We start from the raw sequence: 16,225 nt of genomic DNA, 5'->3' as shown, positions 1-16,225 counted from the left end.
TCTGACATATGTTTTATGACGGCTGTCAATTTCTTACCTCACGAATGCACACTATGGCCGAGACATTAGATCAGAGGTTGGGCATCATGAGTATGAGAAAAGCGGTTGCCTTGAACAGGGTCCAAGGATTCACAACTAACTCGAATACCAGATGTCATTGCCTATTATGTCTTTGTGTTGTGTCTTGGCCTAGTTTTGGTTACAATATGCATCTTTATTTTGTAATCATTTTAATCTGCACGAAACAACAATTTTTTGCACATGGGAGACTTAAGGGAAAAATAAGTATTGCTGCTATGCTCTGCATTTATGTTGCACATTCTTTTTAATCAGAGTCACGAATTAGTTAGTAATTATCTGCATTTACGCAGTTATGATGAATTTTGCTATTGCATAGAACAGTGTATATATGGATTTATCCAGTAATTCAAATTTGCCAAAACGGACTGTCATTAAATTAGACTGTTCTTTCAAATATATATTTTCGTGACGGTATTTTACAATAAGCAAAGGTTCCGTTTAAATTAATTTAATAGACGGAATCTATATCGTTTTAATGGTAATACTTCTAATGTCATAGTGAATGTAAGGCATTAGTAATATCACACCAATTGAAGAAAAAGCATTCAGTCTGTTTATTATGTCTATTACTAACTTGTCGAACATGTGACCTGAGTGGGAAGGGCATATCATTTAAATGGCTTCAACCAGTTACAGCCTGTATGTGATCAAGGGCGCCTGAGCCCGAAACGCGTCATCTGTCGATTGCTGCTGAAGGTTGAAATAAAATACCATCTTGCCTGACAAAGAAGTGGTTCGCTTCTCCTTCTTCGCCGCCGAGGCTTTGGTGGAAGTGGTTGGAGTTTTGCCTTATATATATATATATATATATATATATAAATAAAATTTCTATGGCAAAATGAAAACCCCTCATTTTGTTCCTTTTCAAATTAAATGTATTAAGTGTTACCACTTTATTCCAATCAAGATGACTTCAGGTGTGCCATACTTTTGTCATAAGTAAGACTGTTAGCGTTCTAGTTGTTCTTTAGAACACTCTGGGACATTCTGTCATTGGGCTATAGTTGGGCTACATCTGGCTGATATTTGGGCTACATTTGTTTTTTTTGTCTCTGGTGGCCATCTTTGGGCTACATTGGGCTACATTTGGGCTCTAACATATATATATAGCCCAATGTAGCCCAATATATATTTTTTCAAAGTTAATTTTTTTCGTAAAACCCACTGGAGCACATTTCTTGAGACATAGCAAAGGCACATCGGGGTACCAGTCTCTACAATTTTGCCAAGTTTGGTGGAAATCCATTCAGCCGTTCGGGCTAAAAGTGAGGTCGACCGCCCTATGGAAATTAACTTGGGGACAACACGTTTTGGAACCCCCCTTTTATCTCGGCCCCCGCTTGACGAATCCCCCCCAAACTTTCAAGGAAGGACCGGAGCTTCGCGAGGCAAATTTGAGGAAATTTTCAGGCAGATTTGTCAACCGGCGCCAAAAAGTTATTCACAATAGAATTTTGAGATTTTGCATTGAAAAAAATCCTAACTATAACTACCTACTGGCGACCGCCAGTAGGTAATATATATATATACATATATATACACAAATACATACATACACACACACCCCTACCTCAATTATTAGAATAGCAATTAAACATCCAATCACCTAACCAACAGATTCCCCGGAGTCATGGTGGACTAATGGCCCTTGAACATAAGCTAATTTGCTTGAAGCCCAAACTGATAATCTTGAGACACCAGTTGCATTTCCCACAGGACTAACTTACTTGCTCCCCACTACAAAGGAAGACCGGGCCAACTTGCAATCTATGCCCCTAAATTACATGACAGAGCCAACCGAAGAGAAGCCATTACTAGGTCCCAATGCGCAAGCACCATCTCACCCATTTCCTCAAGACAGTGCTATGGAATACTCTTGAAGGACTACCCCGATAACCACAGTGCCACTACATAAATTCAGATTTAAGCCGAATCCACAATTCAACTGACTTTTGAATGTCTGGTGCCAAGGTTTCTACCTGCTTTGTCGCCAGCTAGGAGTATTCACTGCCACAAGCTCGGTGCTTAAATGACCTTCTGCTCCTCTCAATCGCAAGGCCTTCCTTCAAACTGCAGAAAATTGCTGCATACCAAAGACTTTCAGGGAATCCACAAACAACTGATTACCCTGGGGAGCAGGGGGTAGTTGGACAAGTATAGCCTATATTTGTGAAAATACTGATCGCCATTTAGGAGGGGTGTTTAAAAATCACATAATTACACAAAATTTACGGAAAATTACACAATTACAAAAAAAATGTAAATCCTCTATTTAGCATGAAAACACACACACGTCAACGTTTGATGAAAGGACACGTTGGTGCTAACACTACCCACATACATTATGGTTATTTATTGTGTTCAAGTCCACTTACTACAAATTGACAGCGAGCTGCGGGGTAATTATGCAATGGGGCACAATTTAGGGTGTTTCGCTTAACACAAAATTCTCAACATTATGTGAATTACACCGGCACAATTTAAATTTCACCCCAGCCTTCCTTTAGGTAACCATGAGGTCCACCTTTAGTATGAATGACTAAAGTAACCCCCTTAGGTGGCTGTTTAGGTGACTAGCTGATTCACTGAGCTCTTTGGAGGAGGTGCTGGATTTCCATGCTGCAGAGGTAGAATGTGTGAACCTTCGACAATAGCTCCTGGAAAGCTATTTGCCATCCAAGAAATCTCAGTAATTAATGAGAAGTTCAAACACATCCCTTCTGCTTAAAACTGCCAAGTGATTAACACCAATGAGCCGCAAGGTGCACAGGGCTCTGGGTCTGAGGTCAGCTTCAGGAAGGGCTTCCAGCAGGAAGAAAGGGCAATGTCCCAAACTTTGTCAGCTACATGCTGGCCACCTAGCAGCAGTCCAGCCCACGTCTGAGGATCTTGTAGTTCCCAAGATCCAATCATGGTGGGAGTTGGATTTCACAGGTTTTCTATACCCCTTTCCCTAGGCTCCTGACAAAATAAAAAAAGGCTAAATGAATTACCATTGCATGTCCTCCACACACTTGCCAATGGCTGCCATGGTTTGTGCCCTCTTTGGCCATAGTCTATTAAGCAGTGCATTTGTTATATTGGAGAAAGCCAACACTGTCAATGCAAGTCTCCAGGAAACCAAGTCCTTTGGTCAGCTTTGCAGACTGCAAGTTTTTTTTTCCAGGGTCAGGAGTGAACACAATTATTTGATAGCAAACAACTCTGAGGTCAAGGTTTGCGATTGAACCGTACTTCACGTTTTTGGGGATTTTGGAATTTAACTGTTGGTAAACATACAAGGAGTTATCTAGGAACCTTCCATGGGAATGTGTGTACTGAGCTGCGTGGAGTTAAAGGTACGGATTGCTTTCTTTTGGATAGCTGTTGATAAAGGACTATTTTAAGTGGATAGTTTGAGGTGCAGATGTAGCAATGGGATGCTTGTTGTAGTTGCTATTGGTTGTTGAAAACAGTTGCTTGGTTATATACAATGTTACCATGTTCTTGTGAGGAGGCGGAGTTAGGACAAGAAGTTCTGCACCTAGTCTGAAACTCCGAGGCCACCTCTGCCCCCAGTTAAAGTGCCACTTCTGGAACATTTGGATAGCATATCAGTGGGAGCTCACCCCAAAAACTGAAAACCTACCAATGGAGATGAAAATATGTTTCCACATTAGTTCTAACACTGCCCCGATGGAAAAAGACGCCACTAAGTAAACAAGATAGGCTAGCTTACTTGTAGTGTATATGATGCATCAGACAAGGGAATACAGACCGATTTGTCCCTTTCCACCAGTGAACATCCAAAATGGGTCTCACATTTTTTGATGGATTTAAATAGCGCTTGAATCACCCCCGAAGGAGTATCTCAGCGCTCACCGACCCACATGGGAAAGCTGTCACACAGTCTTCCTACTGCTAACACATACTAATCTCATCCATATGTTCAAAGACATTGATGCTCACAACATGTGTACGTCGCTAGTAATAGCTCCCTATGTGTCAAGGAAACCTCACATCTCCATAATCAAAACAGTATTTTTTGTATTGAGATTCGATTGAGGTCTCCGTACAGAGGTTGTCATACTAACACATGATATCTCTGGTATAGATGGTGACATATTGATAGGACGGGATTTCTGTGCCTCAGAAGATTGTTATGCAAATACAGTTCAAGTTCTCTGTCCAAGGAACTTGTCCTACTAATAAAATAAGAGGTTTCTCACCCAAAGACTTTGTTCTTTCATTGTTTCAGGGCATTGGCCATTTGTCTCATGAAAATAATGTAACTCCCGCCCACCATCTCCACCCACACGGTGCGTAGGACATTTGATCAGTTCCCTGAAGTTGGCGCTCACGCCTACCTCACGGGTTTCTTAGAAGAGAAGTACCCGGTCTTGCCACAGCCGTCTGTCTATGTGGCCGCGTGAGTGATGTCACCCTCCAGCGTCTCATTTCCTTCCGAAGCACGAGCACCCAAACTTGTCGCAAATGGGCCGCCTGCCGGCGTTCAAGGCCAGGCCCCGCCCTGCCCCATAGCTAACAGCAGCGTCTCCTTGGCCAATCTGTGAACGTGACTGAATCCAGATGGTACAGGGCAGAGGAAGGTTTGAGGAAAACATGCTACCTGGCAGCAGCATCAGTAAATACTGCATCGGTACATCCGAGATCCTGGTTTACAGGGCATACACATTCAGAAGTTTAAGTTCTGGGTCAACCACAACATTGTACTATCTTACCTTTGGCGCCAAACGCCACGGCCTCAAGATAGGTTACTATAACCTGTGTGTGAATTTTGCGAACGTGTGTGTTTGAGACAAGAAACATTTTGATGCGCAGGAGGCCGGGGTTCAAGTGCAGCGTTGCCCATCATATTTGAGAAGCACAGGATGCGTTTGTGCGAGAGAAAGGAGAGAGGGCGGGGAGGCACCGACACTAGGCTTACTAGTAGAAATCTGGGGCACACGTTGACACTCGAAGGTTGACAGGAAACCTGGCTATTATAGGGCGAGTAGTACAGGGGAAGGAACTTTAGGCAGGGCCAGACAGGCCTATGGGGCAATCAGGAAGTGCCCGACAGGCTGGTATAACAGATCAGTGCGTGGCCAAGTTTTTGGGCAGTTTTATGACCAGGTAGGACAGTTCTTACTGATGATTTTCCTGATATTACAACAAACATTGCTTGCAGCAAACGCATGAAGTGTACCATACCTTCCAAAATACCCATATATTGTGTCTTGCCACGCTCAAAAGCTGCACGATTTGCAAAGGCGGGACACTTTTTTTTTTAAGGTATTTGGTTCACCAACGGTGGGCACTTTTATTTTGGACTATTGTTTGTCGCAGTCCGACCCCAGAGTAAGCTAGTGGTGTTTTAGAAGAGCATAGGTTGGTGGGGTTTCATGTGGAAGCACACAGATTTGTAGGTGAATCCTTTAGGGTGTGTGAGGTGATTGAGGCGGTGTTCTCGAGGCAGCACCCCTGGGGGTGTACTGCGTATGCTCCTAACCAGTTCTAAAGTAATCTGGTGTTTAATGCAGCTTTAAAACCCCATAGATAATTTTGTTGGTAGCAACATTTCATCACTTTCTTTTGAGCAGGAGCACTGGCATCCTCATCAACTACTGCAGTAGATTCTGGATTTAAAATGGAACCCGCCACTGCAGGGCTGAACATAGCTAAACTCATGGAGTCCATCCAGCCTGAGCCACAACCCGAGTTATAGGCATCCTATGGCACCGAAACTTAGCACTGGGAGGGAGTCGGTGCATCAGTGTTATCCTGCAGCCACAAGCATGTGCTCGGCTCAAACCCACTGGCCAGACACAAGCCTTAGCTAGTGATGTTAATGTATCCAGGTCTAGATCACGTTTGTACATTAGTATAGCTCAGGTGACGTCCAGAAACAATGATCTGGGGCAACATTAAAGCCTCTGAAGAAGTGGTAAGGCCTTGGACTTCTTTTCCACGACGAAGGAAGGGGAAGGAGCATTTCAGCTAAGGCCTTTGTTGTTGAGGGAGTGGGGGTACGGCAGAGTCTGGGTCATTCCCCCCTGCCCTTGAAAAATCTCTCAGGAGGGTGACAGCTTGTCCCCTTTCATGTTTTATCAGCCTCCTCTCTTCACAAGGCCCGGAGACCTTCAGAGGGTTCCACCAAGGAGACCCTTTTTCACAACTTTACCGTCGTAAAAAAGAGAGGCAGGAGGCCCCAGCCCCTAGCAACTCGGGCCCAGCAGGAGAAACCGGAGAGACTCCAAACTTTGTGGTCGATTTTCCAGCTAAATTGCTAAACCGGAGGAAATTCCAGGGCCCCGGCTCAGCTTCAAACAACTGTTTATAACATGTAATAAAAAGTTTTACGGCCAGAGCCCTTCCCACCCATTTGTTCCCCCCCTGGCTACATTCCAGGCATTTTGTGAGGGGAAGTTGCCACCAATATAACAGCTAACACCACTTTTTGCGCCCCCAGGCTACAGGCCCAGGAATGGTGGTCATTACACTTTATGGGACACAGAGATCTATTCATGTGGTGCGAGCAGCTCTCTCGGAAGGGGCTTCATGGCCCAGTGTGTGTACAGGGGGTAGTCAAGTGCACAGGAGGGATGAGAGCCCGGGACCTTGGTGTAGAAAAGAAGCAATGTCCCAATCCGACTGCGGCACACAGCTTTTAGGCTTCGGGCTATTTACGTCCAAACAATCCACAACTACCACTGCTGGTAACGGGAACTCCAAAATGGCATAACCCCAGACAAAAGGAAGGAGTCCGAGAGAAAGACAACCAAATAAGAGAAAGCCGGCGATGGGTCTCAGTGGAGAAGTCATTGACAGTTCAAGTAGGGGAGTCTAGCTCTAATTCAGTGCCCAGCCACGTGAATTACTTGTGTGATCTTGGGCAAATTCCCATTACCCATGTTCCCTTGCTTTTAACAACCGGCATTAAATGGTTAAATGAGACATCGTACTGTTACAGAGCAAAGGAGGATAGTCCAAGCACCCAACAAAAATGGAATGTTAGGGGTGGGGGGGAACAACATGGACGAGATACCAACTTAGAAGGGTCAGCTCGTCCACTTTCTTTCTCACTTGGGAAACTGAAGCAGGAAAGGCGGTAAAGAGCAGGAAGAGGTGGAGGGGCAGCAGAGATGACAAACCCTCCGCCTGTGCTTTGAATGCCCTGCCCATGGCACCCTGGCTTTCCTCTGTCAGCCCCGCCTCTCACCATAAACTGAGACTTTGGGAGATCAGAATGGTTTGGGGGCTCCGCAGCACTCCCAACCCCCCTCCCGGAACCTGCGTTTTTTTTCCTCTAGGGCGACGAACTCCTCGGGTGCTTTGCATTTCTGAAAGGAGGGGCGGGGGCATAATTCGGTTCAAGATCAGGTGCTGTCTGTACTGCAGCAAAGAGACGAGGGAAGTGGACGAACACTGTCTGGTGGGCAGATGTCCTGCCCTTCATCTCACCAGTGGTGTGCCACAAACCGTCATGCATTCACCTGGGCGGGAGTGCCTGGTGGCACGTCACGGGGGTCAGCAAGGCAACCGGACTCCTCATACATGGTCTTAAATTGCAGGCACATTGGACCGGGACCGTCCGTGTGTTCTTCAGCAAAACAGCTATCGAATTACACTCGGTGCTGGTGAAGGGACATTTCCTTGAGCCCGACTGTAGGGATGGTCGAGAAGAGCAGTTCAGAATCCAAACCCTTTCCTTTCTCCTCTTTAAGATCGAGAGCAGAGTCCTGGGGATTGAGGTGTTTGGTTCCCACTTGTGATTCTGGGAACACACGGTACCATATGCCCTGACCCCTATCCCATTGCACATACAGCTCATTTAAGCACTAGCAATACAGCTGCTGCGCATGACACTATGGGAGGTGCAGGTCTGCAGATGTTTAACTAAATATGATGCAGCGCTGCATTATTCACTCATGTTGTTGGCCAGGGTCCCCTTCCTCCAAAACTCACAACCCTGACTGGCAAAGGCACACAAAACAGCATCACAGCAGAGGTGCCCCTCTCCCCCAGAATCGAGATTCTCCCTGCAGTGCCTCCTTTCAAATGCTGCATCCCCTCGGTTCTGTTCAGGGTCAAATCTCCATGTTAATAGCCATCGACCCCTGCAAGTAGCAGGCAGAGAAGGAAAAAACCGCAGAAAACTTTGCATATCTCCTCCCCCATGCCAGAACACTGTGAAACTTGCATACTAAGGCAGTGCAGTGGGCTGTCTTCAGCAGAGGTACTGGGACACAATTAAGAAGTAAACCATCAGTCACTAACTCCAAGAAGGCCTGGCAGGCACACAGCTCGTAGCAGAACGAGAGCAAGGGAAGGGAATGCAGGGGCAGCAGAAAGGGTTAAGCTAAAAAAAATACATTCAACATGCACCGCACAGACATCAGGATGCACCAGCCAAGTCGAAGGTGGAGACCGAGCAGTGTAGTACTAGGGCTGGCTAGATAGGCCTAGTAAGAAGCATGCATTCATCTGTTTTCATGGACATTTATGTCCAGGACCAAGGCAGTAGAGCCAATGCCATGCTCATGTTGTTGGTATGTTCATTATCATATTGTTGCTCATTTTGCCAGTCCATTAACACAGAATCAAATCACTACCGACACTAAAATATTGATTGAACTAAAATGTAAACAAAGCTCTATGGCAAAGGTAGCTACAGACACTAAAATATTGATTGAACTAAAATGTAAACAAAGCTCTATGGCAAAGGTAGCTACAGACACTAAAATATTGATTGAACTAAAATGTAAACAAAGCTCCTTGTCGAAGATGTGCACAAACATTTCTGAACACATTTTCTAAAACCCTCTTATCGCCCTTCATTCACAGTGAGCGTTAGGCACACATAGTGGTTAACGGGGGCTACTTTTAAACGTGCATGGGTCAAGTGACCAGAGCACACACTGTGGTAGATAGAGCCAGCCCACACCTCTCGCCCAAATACAGTACAATACCCCAACTCATGCCTCCAGCTTCCCAGATGGAGTCACCCAGTTCAAATCCTCCGCCGCGCGTTGGAGAGGCGACAAGAGAACAGGGCATGACCCCACCTTACCTAGGGAGTAACCCGAGCCTATACATTGTCACCTGGGAGCAGCAGGGGGGCAATACTACAGCGTATGTTTCCAATGTCCTAAAGGCATACTAGGTAGTAGGCCATATCGGCCAGCATGGGGTGGAAGGGGCAACATCCCGGGACTTGACTTCTGCTCCCAAATTAAGTATTCCCAGTCCGTTTGTGTTACCCTAGGGGAGGGGGGCTTGTCCCACCCTTGATTCAGTGTCCAAAAGAGATATGTCCATATCTGTCACCCGGTAGGGGGCGTAGTGTTGGTCACCAATGTTCCATCCCTGCACAGGAGGGTGCCAATCCCAAGTCCCCAGAAGTGGCTGGGGGCAGAGGGGTGTTACTGCCTGCCCACATCTCACAGGGGGCATTAGCAGACCTCATCTTCTGCCAGCCCAGGGTACGTGTATGCCCACACTCTCTCTCAGAGCCACGCTTCACAAACACCCACCCGCCCGCCCCCCTCTGCAGAAACACACCCCGAGGCCCGGTGCACTTACACTGCAGGCTCGCCGGCTGCGGCCATCCGAAGGGGTCGAGGCCGCCGAAGCAGGGGCTGAGCCGGGCCTTGCGCAGCATGCAGGCGCCCGGGTTGGTGACATCGTAGAGCGGGTGCGGCGCCAGCATGAAGGCCTCCATGCAGTCGTACATGCTGAGGCTGTGGATGGGCTCTCTGGGGGCGTCGGGTGGGCCGCCTCCGCTCTCGTTTGCCCGGTCCTTTTATCAGTCGCCCACGTCCTCCTGCTGCCCCTCTGTTTAGCACTGGAGATTACCTTTTGTAAGAGTCACAACCCGCGGGCCCGGGGTGTGGTCTAAGCCTGGAAAGGGGAGGGTCGGGGCTGATTCCAAGCTGGCTGCGGGTACGGAGGGGGCTGGCCAGAAACCGAAGGCCGTCCCTCCACACGCACCTGGGCGGAGCTCAGGACTGGCCGCCGCCCTGCCCCCTGCGCCCAGGACGCTGAGGAGGCGGCCCAGGGAGGCGGGCTGATCACCCCCCACCTTCGCCAGAGCCCGGAGAATCTGATCTAACTCCGCCTCCACATAACTCAGCCACCCGCCCATTGGGAAAACGAAAATACAAGACGCTGCTTTACAGTCTCGGGACACTACCGCTTTCTGCCACAGACAGTACCCAGGCATTGCCCCTTAGCGGGTTTTGTGCGATCTCTTACCCCAAGCAACATCCTGCCAGGGCTGGGATATTGGAACCTATGCTGCAGCTCTTAGGGGGCTGGCCTCCACTTCCTTCCAATCTCAGCTGCCCATCGGAGTTGGGCCAGCCCGGGCCCGCCCCCTCTCCACCCTGCCCCCTTCTGCAGGCAGCGTTGAGTGAGTGAGGCCTTCTCTACAGCACACTCCAGTCTGAACTCTCCAGGAACCCCCTATGGGTACGGTAACCTCCATCTGACCCAGCTCCATGTCAGGCCTTCCTTCATTCCCTCAAACACAATTTTCCGAAGGCTATGATACAATTAGGAGTCTCTCGCTGCCTCCACCTTCAGTCTCAACTCGCGTTCTCTTACAATCTCGCGTTCCACTCTCTTTATATGTTAAAACGTCTCTCGTTTCTAGTAGCTCCCTTTCTTTTTCTTCCTTATGCACTAGACTCACCATATGCAATTTTTTTTCTGCTTGCAGCCTCTCGCTACCCTGTTCAGCCTCTTCTTTCCTCCAGCATCTCTCTTTCTGTAACATCTCACTTGCTTTCTCTCCAGCTTCTCCCGCTTTTTCTGTTTCTCGGACCTTCCCAGGTGCTCGGGTACACCTCTGCCATGTCATCTTTTACCCCTTCTACTTCTCATCTCTGCTGCCTGGTATCGCTGTTACCCTGCCTTGCTGCCTGGTATCGTTATTATCTCCTGCTTTGCTTTGGTTGTGGATTGTGCCAGCTATTCGCGCCATTGGTCTCCTGCTTTGCTTTGGTTATAAATTGGGCCAGCTATTCGCGCCATTGGTCTGGTTTGTGCCGACGACCTGCATTGTGTGCCATTGTTTTGCTCTGGTGACCGCGACCTCCTCTGTGCCCGATATCGCCCCGCATTATTTAGCCAGCTTGTTGTGCCCTTAGCCCGTCCCTGCCGCTGCTCCCCCGCGGCCCCACCCCCGCTCCCTCCAGCTTCTAGCGAACCTCCGCCCTCGACACCCCGCTCCCGCCTCCCAGCTGCTCCTCCCTCGCTCCGCCTCCACTCTCCACTTATGAATGAGTCACTTACGCGCAGCGGGCGTGCCCTATGCACGCCGAAGGCGCGCCAAAGGTAAGCCCGTCTACGCCCGTCCGCGCCCGAGCCCCTGGCCCCCGCAAAATCCACTCCACCCGCCTAACATACGACGCCGCATCCTTCTCTGCACTCAACACCGGCCGTCTCCCCGACTGCCACCAAGCCGCTCCAGGACGCACCCATGGACCCTTCACCTGCCAATCCTGCAAGCTCTGTTGCACCAGGACCCACACTACATCCATAAACGCCAAACAGAGCTCCGACAATAACCACCTGAAGTGCATCCTGCTCAACACCCGCTCGGTCCACAGACACGCCATTGAACTATGGAACCCACTAGACACCACAACGCCGGACGTCGCCTTTCTTACAGAAACCTGGATGAACGCCTCATCAGCGCCCGACATCGCCATAGCCATCCCGGACGGTTACAAGATCATCCGAAAGGACCGCATCAACCAATCTGGAGGAGGCATCGCCATCGTCCACAAAAACACCATCCACGTCACGACCAGCTCCGACGACACCCTCACAGCCGCCGAACATCTTCACTTCCAGATACACACCGACCCCAAGACCACACTTAGAGGCACCCTCATCTACAGACCACAAGGACCCCGCACACAATTCAGAGAAGACATCACTGACTTTATCAGCCCACACGCCCTCCCCTCCGAGAACTACATTCTCCTAGGGGACCTCAACTTCCACCTGGAAAAGAACAACAACAGCAACACCACCACCCTTCTGGACAACCTCGCCAATCTTGGACTCAAACAACTGGTAAACACCCCCACCCACTACGCCGGACACACGCTCGACCCAATCTTCTCCTCCAGCAAGCATGTCTCCTTCAATCATGCCACAGGACTCCACTGGACGGACCACAGCTGCGTCCACTTCAACTTCAAAAAGACCCCGACCCACCACCACCCACAACAAGTCCCCCGCAGAAACTGTAACAAAATTACCACCAACCAGCTCACCACATCGCTAAACCAAAACCCTCCCGCCAAATCATCGGACCCAAATCAAGCAGCCATCAATTTCACACAATGGATCACCCACTGCGCTGACGAACTAGCACCATCGAAAAACCATCACAACAAGCCAGGTAGCAAAAAAGCCTCCTGGTTCAATGACGACCTCAAGAACTCCAAAAAGAACTGCCGCACCCTAGAGAAAGCCTGGCAAAAAAAACCAATCACAGACAACATGACCGCCCTCAAGGACGTCACCCGCAAACACCACCAGCTGATCCGATCCAATAAGAAATCAGCATTCAAGGATCGACTCGACAACAACGCCCACAACAGCAAGGAACTCTTCAACATCGTCAAAGAGCTTACCAACCCCAGCGCAGGCACCAACGACATCACTCCCTCTCAAGACCTCTGCGACTCTCTAGCCTCGTTCTTCCACAGCAAAATCGCTGACATACACAATAGCTTCGGCGACCAGTCCACCCCCCTTACCACCGAACTAAAGCCCCCCACCACAACCCTTTGCACCTGGAACCCGATCAGCACCGAAGACACCATCCGCTTGATGAACTCCATTCACTCCGGATCACCAACCGACCCATGCCCCCACCACATCTTCAACAAGGCTGACTCCATCATCGCACCCCATCTCAGGGATATCATCAACTGCTCCCTGAACTCCGCTACCTTCCCGGAAAGCTGGAAACATGCCGAACTCAGTGCCCTCCTGAAGAAACCTACAGCAGACCCCACCGAACTTAAGAACTACCGCCCCATCTCGCTCCTCCCTTTTCCTGCCAAAGTCATAGAGAAGACGGTCAACAGTCAGCTCGCCGCCTTCCTCGAGTCTAACGGCTCCCTCGACCCCTCACAGTCCGGATTCCGAGCCAAACACAGCACTGAGACCGCCCTCATCGCAGCCACAGACGACATCCGAACACTACTCGACAACGGGGAAACAGCTGCCCTCATCCTCCTGGACCTCTCCGCAGCGTTTGACACTGTCTGTCATAGCACCCTTGTACAACGCCTCAGCAACATTGGGATACAAGGAAAAGCATTGGATTGGATCATCTCGTTCCTCGCCGGAAGAACCCAGAGAGTCCGAATCCCCCCTTTCAGATCAGAGGCCACCGAAGTCATCTGCGGCGTACCACAATGATCATCGCTCAGCCCCACCCTCTTCAACGTCTACATGAGCCCCCTCGCATCCATCGCACACCAGCACAACCTCAACATCATCTCCTACGCTGACGACACACAGCTGATCCTCTCCCTCACCAAAGACCCAAACACCGCCAAAACCAACCTACATGAAGGAATGAAAGACGTAGCCGAGTGGATGAAGAACAGCCGCTTAAAACTGAATTCAGACAAGACGGAAGTCCTCATCCTAGGATAACCCCCCTCTGCATGGGACAACTCATGGTGGCCACCGGCCCTGGGCAGCGCCCCCTTACCAACGGACCATGCTCGCAACCTGGGATTCATTCTAGACTCCTCCCTCTCGATGACCAGACAAGTCAACGCAATCTCATCATCATGCTTTAACATCTTACGTATGCTCAAAAAGATCTTCAGATGGACCCCCACTGAAACAAGAAAGATGGTCACCCAAGCACTTGTCACAAGCCGACTGGACTACAGAAACACCCTTTACAGAAAAAACTCCAACCCATTCAGAACGCCTCCGCCCGACTCATCCTAGACATACCCCACCACAATCACATTTCCGGTCACCTGAGAGACCTTCACTGGCTCCCCGTCAACAAGGGAATAACGTTCCGCCTGCTCACCCACGCACACAAAGCCCTCTACGACCTAGGACCCAAATACTTCAACACGCGCTTGACCTTTTACACCCCCACTCGCCAACTATGATCGTTTAATCAAGCCCTCGCCGCGATTCCACGCATCCGAAGAGCCACCATGGGAGGAAGATCATTCTCCTACTTAGCGGCCCAAACCTGGAATTCTCTCCCCACCCACCTCCGCCTCACACAGAACCTCCTCTCCTTCAGAAAACAACTCAAAACTTGGCTATTTGATAAGTAGCGATCCTCCCCCTCAAGCGCCTTGAGACCCTCTGGGTGAGTAGTGCGCTATACAAATTTTGACTTGACTTGACTTGTCTACTTCCACCCATTCTCTCTTACACAGTTTAAAATTCTCTTTTAGTTGCCTTCTTTTGTTCTGACTCGAGTCCCCAATCTCTCTCTTTCTTCCACCATTACTCTCTCCTGTACTGCCTCCCTTTCTTCGACTCTCCACCTCTCTCTTTCTGTCTCCAGCCTATCCAATCTGTACTCTTATTTTTACCACGCTTTCAGTCTTGCCCTCTCTCTACTATTCTAGATCTTTCACTGTCCCAATTCCGTTGGCGCACAGCTCTTTCCTGCTCTCTCCTCTCATGCCTTACTCCCCGACTCTTTTTTGCCTGTTGTCTCTCCATCCCTTTCCTTTCCACTAGTATCACTGTATCTCTCTCCCTGTCTACTGGCCTCCATCCTCCACGTTATTGTTTAATAGCCCCCTTTCTCCATTTCCTTGTCAGCATTATGGCTTCTTTGCCCTCAGCCCTTTCCACTACCCCGACAAGACCATTCATTGTCTGTCCACCTTTTCTACCTGTCCGCCCTCATTTTCTCTTGCATTTTTTTCCACTGTCTTTCTCTTTGTTCTCCCTTAACTCTAGTCCTTTCCCTTTTGACTCCTTGCTTTTTCCAGTCTAACTTTAAATGGGTCTATGTAACGCGAGTAGCACAAACCAAACTAGTAAAGAACAGACTGCTGTATCTAGTAGAGGTTACAAGGATGATTTATTTAAGAATGTGGTAGCACGGAAGGAGATATGGAGGAAATCTATTGGGGTAGATGTAGATGAGTTTCTTCATCTTTGGTGAAGACAATTAGCTTTTAGTTCCTTCCAATAGTGGGTAAGTGAAAGAGCACTCTTTATCTGTGGTGGTCTATTGTTCCAGATCCTAGGTATGAAGCTTGGGAAGGTGTGTATTCTAGTCTTTCCCCCTATTTGGCTTTGTGTTTGGTGGATGATGATCAGAATGGTCCAGTACTAGCATGGAGTGGAATTTGAGGGGCTTAGTTATACTAAATACAGGTTTGAAATGTCTTTGTTATGGCTTCGTTCAGTGATCTATTTTCTAGAGCTCACAGCAGTGAGTAGGCCAAGAAAGGCCATTTTCACACTTCTGACAGAGACATATCTTGGGAGGCTGATGTGCCCTGACAAAGATATTGTTTAATTTGTTTATGGATGACTTGCTCAAGTGGTTTGTAATTTCCTTGATGAAGGATTTACTGGATTTGGGCGATGCGCAGTTGAAATGGGAGTGGGCTGGTTGGAGACAGAGAACTGGCAAGGGAAGAGGTCAATAGAATTTAATTTTAGTGGATAATGCAGAGTTCATGGCCAGGAGAACTTGTAGAAGACTGTCCCTTTCTCTAGCCTCCACTTTGTATTCCCTTTTCTATCATATTGTATTATTTTCGTTGGTTATTTCTCTGTTCCCCCTCTGCCGTTTCCCTTCTTTTCAATCTTTACAGCCTCTCTAGCTCCTTTCTTCACTCCTTCCAGCTCTCTAACTGCTTCAACACCCTACACTTTTCTCGGAAGCCTCTCCTTTACGTTTCCTTACTATGATTCTCTTCCTCAGTCTGTCCATTTCTTTTTTCAATACCCCATCTTAAAGAGTCCCTGCTACCAGCCTCTCTTCCATTTACCTTCCTCTAGTCTTTCCCTCTTGGCTGATTACTTAATACGGAGACACAAACGGGCGTTGGGTGAACCAACAACCCTGAGGGTAAGAGAGGTAACCGGAGTATATCCTGCTCAAGCCAAGGACCGGAACCGATGTAGG

The 16,225-nt window shown here is 48.7% G+C and overlaps 1 protein-coding gene across 3 annotated transcripts in view; it reads right to left on the bottom strand.

The window, feature by feature from the left end:
• The window catches only part of RARG (retinoic acid receptor gamma), a 378,215-nt gene that overhangs the window by 81,916 nt on the left and 280,074 nt on the right, over positions 1–16,225 (bottom strand). Inside the window, exon 1 of one of the 3 annotated variants that reach the window (XM_086965498.1) lies at positions 9,646–9,954. The exons of the other annotated variants lie outside the window; for them this stretch is intronic. Coding sequence (XP_086821624.1) covers positions 9,646–9,796 — 151 coding nt within the window. The 5' untranslated portion in view covers positions 9,797–9,954. Of the gene's footprint in view, positions 1–9,645; positions 9,955–16,225 lie in introns of those variants that run through there. 3 annotated transcript variants of the gene reach the window in all.

The sequence above is a fragment of the Lissotriton vulgaris genome, chromosome 1_1 (assembly GCF_964263255.1).
Source record: "Lissotriton vulgaris chromosome 1_1, aLisVul1.2, whole genome shotgun sequence".
NCBI lineage: Eukaryota > Metazoa > Chordata > Amphibia > Caudata > Salamandridae > Lissotriton > Lissotriton vulgaris.
The sequence above is the reverse complement of the archived record's forward strand: the minus strand, read 5'-3'. Positions and strand labels throughout refer to the sequence as shown.